Here is an 8,709-nt window from a genome sequence, read left to right on the forward strand (position 1 = left end):
GCCATTAAACCCTACAACTCATCCAGAACGCCGCAGCCCGTCTGGTGTTCAACCTTCCCAAGTTCTCTCACGCCACCCCGCTCCTCCGCTCTCTCCACTGGCTTCCAGTTGAAGCTCGCATCCGCTACAAGACCATGGTGCTTGCCTACGGAGCTGTGAGGGGAACGGCACCGCAGTACCTCCAGGCTCTGATCAGGCCCTACACCCAAACAAGGGCACTGCGTTCATCCACCTCTGGCCTGCTCTCGCTCCCTACCACTGAGGAAGTACAGTTCCCCGCTCAGCCCAGTCAAAACTGTTCGCTGCTCTGGCCCCCCAATGGTGAAACAAACTCCCTCACGACGCCAGGACAGCGGAGTCAATCACCACCTTCCGGAGACACCTGAAACCCCACCTCTTCAAGGAATACCTAGGATAGGATAAGTAATCCTTCTCACCCCCCCCCCCTTAAATGAGTTAGATGCACTATTGTAAAGTGGCTGTTCCACTGGATGTCAGAAGGTGAATTCACCAATTTGTAAGTCGCTCTGGATAAGAGCGTCTGCTAAATGACTTAAATGTAAATGTTTTTTAGGGGCAGTTGCTCTTTAAGTCGATCCCAGCTCGAGGGTCACGATTTCGAAATTCAGAGGGCCACACAGATTATTTTATGATCAATTTGTTAGTCAAATACCAAATTTGCGGGACAGGAAAACAGCAGTTATTTGAACATATAATTTCTCCATTCTTTCTATGTTGTTTTAGATGTTCCAGTGTGGCCTGGAGGTTTTTTCTCTTCTTCTCCCCAAATAATAATCCCCCTAAAAAATAAATTATTTTGTTCTTACTCAAACCTCCTGCGTCATCCACATGACAGAAATCTGTCGCAGTGACCTGAACTTTAACTCCTGCCATACACAATCTCCCTCTGTGCCTCCAATCACACCGTTCTCCAACTGGTCCTCCCGGCACCGTTTACACTGAATTAGAAGCTGAACCCCGTTCTGAATCTCACCCCTGGTGATCCGACCCGTGTGAAGCTGAACCCCGTTCTGAACTCACCCCTGGTGATCCGACCCGTGTGAAGCTGAACCCCGTTCTGAACTCACCCCTGGTGATCCGACCCGTGTGAAGCTGAACCCCGTTCTGAACTCACCCCTGGTGATCCGACCCGTGTGAAGCTGAACCCCGTTCTGAACTCACCCCTGGTGATCCGACCCGTGTGAAGCTGAACCCACCCCTGGTGATCCGACCCGTGTGAAGCTGAACCCACCCTGGTGATCCGACCCGTGTGGAGCTGAACCCACCCCTGGTGATCCGACCCGTGTGGAGCTGAACCCACCCCTGGGAAGCTGAACCCACCCCTGGTGATCCGACCCGTGTGAAGCTGAACCCACCCCTGGTGATCCGACCCGTGTGAAGCTGAACCCACCTGGAACTCTTCCTCCTTGTTGAAGAACTGTTTGAGCAGCACCAGCATGTCGGAGGCAACCGTAGCCACGTCGGTAGCGAAGGCCTCGTCCGAGTCCGTGTAGCTGAAGCCTGTTCCTACCGGGTTATCAACGAACAAGACACTGGAGTACTGAACCTGCAGGGGCAAAACACACACACACATTAAACACTGACATCCACTTTCCATTGATGAGCTGTGTGTGTGTGTGTGTGTGTGTGTGTGTGTGTGTGTGTGTGTGTGTGTGTGTGTGTGTGTGGTTTACCCAGGAGTTTTTCCTAGGCTCAAGGTCTCTGTCCAGGGGTCCGATCTCTTCAAAGTTCCCGAAGCCACAGCCTGATCCTCCCGGGCCTCCCTGGAATGGAGACATGTACCACTATTAGAGATACATCCTCTACCCTCCCTCCCTCTCCGAGATACAGAGGGAGGGACGGCAGAGGATGTATCTCTTACAGAGGGAGGGACGGCAGAGGATGTATCTCTTACAGAGGGAGGGACGGCAGAGGATGTATCTCTTACAGAGGGAGGGACGGCAGAGGATGTATCTCTTACAGAGGGAGGGACGGCAGAGGATGTATCTCTTACAGTTCCACTCCAGTCATTATCATGAGCCTGCCCTCACCAATAAAGGTGCTACCAACCACCTGTGGTGTAAGGTTACCCACTTGTAGCTAGGTAAGAGTCGTGTAGTGTAAGGTTACCCACTTCACTTCTAGATAGGTAAGAGAGTAGTAGTGTAGACTAGTGTAGTGTAAGGTTACCCACTTCACTTCTAGATGGGTAAGAGAGTAGTATAGTGTAGACTAGTGTAGTGTACGGTTACCCACTTCACTTCTAGATGGGTAAGAGAGTAGTATAGTGTAGACCAGTGTAGTGTAAGGTTACCCACTTCACTTCTAGATAGGTAAGAGTAGTAGTGTAGACTAGTGTAGTGTAAGGTTACCCACTTCACTTCTAGATGGGTAAGAGAGTAGTATAGTGTAGACTAGTGTAGTGTACGGTTACCCACTTCACTTCTAGATGGGTAAGAGAGTAGTATAGTGTAGACCAGTGTAGTGTAAGGTTACCCACTTCACTTCTAGATAGGTAAGAGAGTAGTAGTGTAGACTAGTGTAGTGTAAGGTTACCCACTTCACTTCTAGATGGGTAAGAGAGTAGTATAGTGTAGACTAGTGTAGTGTACGGTTACCCACTTCACTTCTAGATGGGTAAGAGAGTAGTATAGTGTAGACCAGTGTAGTGTAAGGTTACCCACTTCACTTCTAGATAGGTAAGACAGTAGTATAGTGTAGACTAGTGTAGTGTAAGGTTACCCACTTCACTTCTAGATGGGTAAGAGAGTAGTATAGTGTAGACTAGTGTAGTGTAAGGTTACCCACTTCACTTCTAGATGGGTAAGAGAGTAGTATAGTGTAGACCAGTGTAGTGTAAGGTTACCCACTTCACTTCTAGATGGGTAAGAGAGTAGTATAGTGTAGACTAGTGTAGTGTAAAGTTACTCACCTGCAGCCACATCACGAGAGGCAGCTGGGAGTAGCTGGCGGACGGGCTGTCAGCATAGTAAAGCCACCAGAACATATGTGCCCCCTCGCGTACGTCAACATATCCCCAAGATTCTTTTGATTTTAGGGGACTCGAGAACCCTGCAGACAAGAGTTGGAGATTTGGAGACATTGAAATGATGTTATTAAAAATGCTACCTTTGGTCTTAAAAATGCAGTCTAATGGCAAATCCCCAGCCCTGATTGCTGCAGCAGATGTCGTGGAACAGCGACGGGGGGGGTCTGATGAGAAACACGTCAGCATTGTAGCTAGCCAACTTTTGCTTTCACATTTAACGCTGACATGAAACGCGACCATGTAAGGCAAATTAATGGATTTGATCAATTTGATTGCTGGAGCCTGAGTCACCGTACTTCGCGGACTAAACTCTGTTGAGTCACCGTCGTGATTTCAAGCATGTTTGGATAACGGTGCAGTTAGTATTCAAACTGGAATTGAACAATTTGAAACACCGATATAATCGGACACAATCACTCGACAGAGCTAACGACTTACCTGTATCAATTGCCACGACGAGTAGCAACACAACGCTGCAAGCGCTTGTTTTCGTCAACCCCATCATCCCGACTTGTTCACAATGACAACACTTTTCATTACTCTAATGTGTCATGTCAGACTTCAGTCACATGACTGACCGAATCCTCAGCTGACCAGAATATGGAAAATGGGGAGAGGCCATCAGGATATTTAGAGCCAATCAATGAGCATTCTGAAGCTAGCCACGCCTACCCTCCGCCTTGAATTGTGTCAAAATAAAAGTCCCCGGCAAAATGTCCTGTGAATTTTCCATATTAAAAGCCACGGAACACAGGCGATGTATAAACAGAGGATTGACCAAGAAAAATACATTTATTTATCAAGTCATAAGAACGCAATCATGGTTTTATACTTCTGCCGGAGGGCAAAAGAGCTAATCAAATTAATCAATCAATCTCAATCAATCAAACCTCCAAATCATGTGACTACTCTGGAAACTTATTTTTCAAACAGCACCTAGCAACAAATTTAGCTACTTTAAAAATATATATTTTGAACTTTTAGCGACTTTTGAAAAGTGACTCATGTTAAAATGGACGCATTTCCCCCCTAAATGACACAAAAACGTTTTTCTCTGTCACACACTCAGTCACAACACACGTGCCTGGCTGCAAAAGTGCATTGTGAGTGACGTCAGCAGCAGGCGCTCAGCTCGTGCACAGGCAGCAGCAATTTCAACAAATTGCAAATCATTGTTGGATGACTGCAGCTGCAGTAGCACGGGTTTAACAAGCCAAACCCAATGAATATAGTTGGCCACGAATGTTTGATCTTGAACAGAACTTACAACATCAATAAAAATTGTACAGCCATAAGAACAGAAACGAGTGGGAGTCGGTACCTGAACAAATGTCAAATCATATTTTTCGCTGAGATGGCCAGTCAATTTGAGTAACGTTGTTGTGTATTCTACGCAAAGACGCAGTTTTACGCTATCACTCAATGACATCACAACGTCATTTAGCAACAAATCAACCTGCCTCTAGCGTCTTACCCTAAAATGTCCTATCTTCTCTTGAATCCGCTTCATCTTCTACTCAACCTCGTTCTTCAAGGCAGCGATCGATCCTGACTGCCTCATCCTCTCTCAGGAACTGATGAAGCTTCTCAAACTCAACTATTATCTGCTGTGCAGTGTGCTGGGCCTGGCTCTGGAGACAGGGAGAAAACTGTTCTGCACCTAAACAAGGAAGTTAACCTACTGTCGTTGTAAATAAGAATTTGTTCTTAACTGACTTGCCCAGTTAAATGTTTTTTTTGTTTTTTTTAGAAAACATAGAAAACACTTATCTCATCACTACCATGAGGAATACTGACCAGGGCTTGGGGCCAGGAAGGGTACCTTAATACGCCCTGCAGTTTCTTCTAAGTCTTGTTGTGAATTAAGACAAGTGCCCAGCTTCCTCCATACCATATTCAGGGCAGTCACCAGTTCCTCCATAGCCTATTCAGGGCCGTCACCAGTTCCTCCATAGCCTATTCAGGGCAGTCACCAGTTCCTCCATAGCCTATTCAGGGCCGTCACCAGTTCCTCCATAGCCTATTCAGGGCAGTCACCAGTTCCTCCATAGCCTATTCAGGGCAGTCACCAGTTCCTCCATACCCTATTCAGGGCAGTCACCAGTTCCTCCATAGCCTATTCAGGGCAGTCACCAGTTCCTCCATAGCCTATTCAGGGCCGTCACCAGTTCCTCCATAGCCTATTCAGGGCCGTCACCAGTTCCTCCATAGCCTATTCAGGGCCGTCACCAGTTCCTCCATAGCCTATTCAGGGCCGTCACCAGTTCCTCCATAGCCTATTCAGGGCAGTCACCAGTTCCTCCATAGCCTATTCAGGGCCGTCACCAGTTCCTCCATAGCCTATTCAGGGCAGTCACCAGTTCCTCCATAGCCTATTCAGGGCAGTCACCAGTTCCTCCATAGCCTATTCAGGGCCGTCACCAGTTCCTCCATAGCCTATTCAGGGCCGTCACCAGTTCCTCCATAGCCTATTCAGGGCCGTCACCAGTTCCTCCATAGCCTATTCAGGGCCGTCACCAGTTCCTCCATACCCTATTCAGGGCCGTCACCAGTTCCTCCATACCCTATTCAGTGGAGTCACCAGTTCCTCCATAGCCTATTCAGGGCCGTCACCAGTTCCTCCATAGCCTATTCAGGGCCGTCACCAGTTCCTCCATAGCCTATTCAGGGCAGTCACCAGTTCCTCCATACCCTATTCAGGGCCGTCACCAGTTCCTCCATACCCTATTCAGGGCAGTCACCAGTTCCTCCATAGCCTATTCAGGGCCGTCACCAGTTCCTCCATAGCCTATTCAGGGCAATCACCAGTTCCTCCATACCCTATTCAGGGCAGTCACCAGTTCCTCCATAGCCTATTCAGGGCCGTCACCAGTTCCTCCATAGCCTATTCAGGGCCGTCACCAGTTCCTCCATAGCCTATTCAGGGCAGTCACCAGTTCCTCCATACCCTATTCAGGGCCGTCACCAGTTCCTCCATAGCCTATTCAGGGCCGTCACCAGTTCCTCCATACCCTATTCAGGGCCGTCACCAGTTCCTCCATACCCTATTCAGGGCAGTCACCAGTTCCTCCATAGCCTATTCAGGGCCGTCACCAGTTCCTCCATAGCCTATTCAGGGCCGTCACCAGTTCCTCCATAGCCTATTCAGGGCAGTCACCAGTTCCTCCATACCCTATTCAGGGCCGTCACCAGTTCCTCCATAGCCTATTCAGGGCAGTCACCAGTTCCTCCATACCCTATTCAGGGCCGTCACCAGTTCCTCCATAGCCTATTCAGGGCCGTCACCAGTTCCTCCATACCCTATTCAGGGCCGTCCACCAGTTCCTCCATACCCTATTCAGGGCCGTCACCAGTTCCTCCATAGCCTATTCAGGGCCGTCACCAGTTCCTCCATACCCTATTCAGGGCCGTCACCAGTTCCTCCATACCCTATTCAGGGCAGTCACCAGTTCCTCCATAGCCTATTCAGGGCCGTCACCAGTTCCTCCATAGCCTATTCAGGGTAGTCACCAGTTCCTCCATAGCCTATTCAGGGCAGTCACCAGTTCCTCCTGAAAATATGAATATTCATGCCAGTGGAGAGAGAGACTGTTTAACGTTAACTAGCCACACTGAATCTGACAGTATAATGACAAGTAGACCTGTCTATGTTCTGGTACAGACAGTGCATTTCTTTATGCTATTGTACCTCGTACTAGGAATGTCAAACATCCAGACTGCTACACAGACCCTATGGACACTCAGGTCTAAAGCGCTTGGTTACATTGTGTTTTGGAGCATTTTTAAACGCTCACCTTTAGTGATGCGCGGGTTGACTCGTAACCCGCAGTCCCCATGGTTCGGGCAGTCGCCAGTACCTTCTGAACATGTGTTGATGAAGGGCGGGTTGAATAAAGAGAAAACAACAACAAAAATCCATAAATCTATAATTATTGTGTAATTTATATCTATGATTGTGTTGATAATGGGATATGTAGAAGGGTGAGCCGGTCAAGGATCGATTCAGACAAGGTGTTAAATTGTATGACAAGCGACAGTTTATTTAAGAGTAAAGATATCTGGTACAGCGTATACGGGCCCGTTCATTCGGCTCCTAAGGAACCATCAGAAAGAAGCCCCGATAACAGAGTGCAAGCATGTCATATACAGTACAGAAAGTAGGTTGAGTCTGGAAGTTCTGGTCTTCTGGTTGGTCACAGTTGAGGTGTTGTCTTCTTGGATTGGTCTTGTTGAGCCGTTCGTCATCCTTCTGAGTCTCGTCGTGCCGTTCCCCGTCACACAATGTTCAGCTAAGAGGGAGATTATGTGTGTGTGCTTGTCTCTGCAAGTCAAGGCTGTGTGTCCTCCTCGCAATGTGTGGGTGTATGTGTTGTGCGCTCTTATCTGTGTGTCCTCGGCAGTTAGTGTGTGTATGTGTGTGTGCTCTTGCAGTCACGGGATGTTGTGGCCGAACTGACGGCTATCACCTGTGGCTAGGATGTATCCTGTTTCGACAGTGTTGTGGATGATTTAAATGAGTGTGTGTATGTGTGAGAGATGTCCTGTATGAGGCCTACCATGTTTTACTGTGAAAATACGTTGTTATGTGTTGTCTCAGTTATAGCAATGTAATAGCAGTAAGCTGGTCATTTGCATAAGAAATAGCACTTTCTTACAAAACTAAATTAAAAAGTAGTTTATTTATTTATTTTAGGCTCTCTGGCATTAGTGAGTAGCAGCTTTAAGGCTGAGCTGGGTATGTGCGCCAAACAGCCTACATGCCAATCGCCAAATGCTTTTTGGAACGGGCAGAAAAAGTTCACATTGATCCATGGAGCTGAAAAGGGACAATGTCGGAGTTTAATTTAATAATAGAAAAGCTGCGAAATGGAGAGTTGAAAATAAAGAGAAGGGAAATGAATGTTTGGGAAGTATTTGGTGAAATGGTAAAAGACGATGATAGCAGTGCCGGCTATGTCATGTGTGGTGATTGTGAGGCACAATACAAGTTCGACAGTCACAAGTCGGGACTTCAAATAGGCCGTTGACACGTCAAAGGAACTTTTCAGATGGGTTTTAAATGGAAACTGAAATCTGGACACTGACTGTAGGTCTATAACCTCTCAAATTGCCTTAACATTAACTTCTGCTGAATTAAGATTTTTTTCAGTAAAATTATACACCAAATTCGGCAATTTTTTAAATTTGGAAACAGGAGTGGAGATATTATTTATTAATCTCAGCATCTTGAGAGAATCCGAATGCGCAGTTAGATACCATCTGTAGAGGTGCTATCTTTGTCAGCGTCATAAAAGCTGATAGTGTTTCAACCAGATAAAATATGCATCCAAGCCAAACAGAAATCAGAAACATGTTGGGTCGTTTTCACAGCTTTATATTTCATTATGAGGTAAAAAATAAAAACTGAATGCCCAAAACGTGCTTTAATTAGTTGCTTTAGATTATAGTGAAATCGTGAAAATATATGTTTATCCTGGCTACTTGTACTCTTGAGTAGATTCTTCAATGGGGCAGCAGTCGTGTTTTTGGTGGTCTGACAAACAACACGTACAGTGCATTCGGAAAGTATTCAGACCCCCTTGACCTTTTCCAAATGTTGTTATGTTACAGTATTCTAAATGGATTAAATAAAACATGTTCCTCATCAATCTACACACAAT

The 8,709-nt window shown here is 46.7% G+C and overlaps 2 protein-coding genes across 2 annotated transcripts in view; one reads left to right on the plus strand and one right to left on the minus strand.

Moving 5' to 3' along the window:
- Positions 1-1,064, plus strand: part of LOC135536695 (retinoid-inducible serine carboxypeptidase-like) — a 4,125-nt gene extending 3,061 nt beyond the window's left edge. Inside the window, exon 5 of the mRNA XM_064962954.1 lies at positions 1,020-1,064. Coding sequence (XP_064819026.1) covers positions 1,020-1,064 — 45 coding nt within the window. The remainder of the gene's footprint in view (positions 1-1,019) is intronic.
- A 20-nt stretch (positions 1,065-1,084) lies between these two features.
- Positions 1,085-3,630, minus strand: LOC135536697 (retinoid-inducible serine carboxypeptidase-like). The gene is made up of 4 exons (XM_064962955.1): positions 3,488-3,630; positions 2,933-3,072; positions 1,695-1,784; positions 1,085-1,567 (listed from the first exon to the last, which is right to left on the minus strand). The coding sequence occupies exons 1-4, from the start codon at positions 3,552-3,554 to the stop codon at positions 1,085-1,087; spliced, it is 780 nt and encodes a 259-aa protein (XP_064819027.1). The 5' UTR covers positions 3,555-3,630.
- Between the last annotated feature and the right edge of the window lie 5,079 nt (positions 3,631-8,709).

This window comes from Oncorhynchus masou, unplaced genomic scaffold, assembly GCF_036934945.1.
Source record: "Oncorhynchus masou masou isolate Uvic2021 unplaced genomic scaffold, UVic_Omas_1.1 unplaced_scaffold_651, whole genome shotgun sequence".
NCBI lineage: Eukaryota > Metazoa > Chordata > Actinopteri > Salmoniformes > Salmonidae > Oncorhynchus > Oncorhynchus masou.

Excerpts from the sequence above, each read along its gene's own strand:
- LOC135536697 (XM_064962955.1), bottom strand. The coding sequence starts at position 3,554 with ATGATGGGGTTGACGAAAACAAGCGCTTGCAGCGTTGTGTTGCTACTC. Across the intron at positions 3,073-3,487 it reads CGTCGTGGCAATTGATACAG|GGTTCTCGAGTCCCCTAAAA; the intron begins GTAAGTCGTTAG and ends TCTTGTCTGCAG. Across the intron at positions 1,568-1,694 it reads AGCCTAGGAAAAACTCCTGG|GTTCAGTACTCCAGTGTCTT; the intron begins GTAAACCACACA and ends TTGCCCCTGCAG.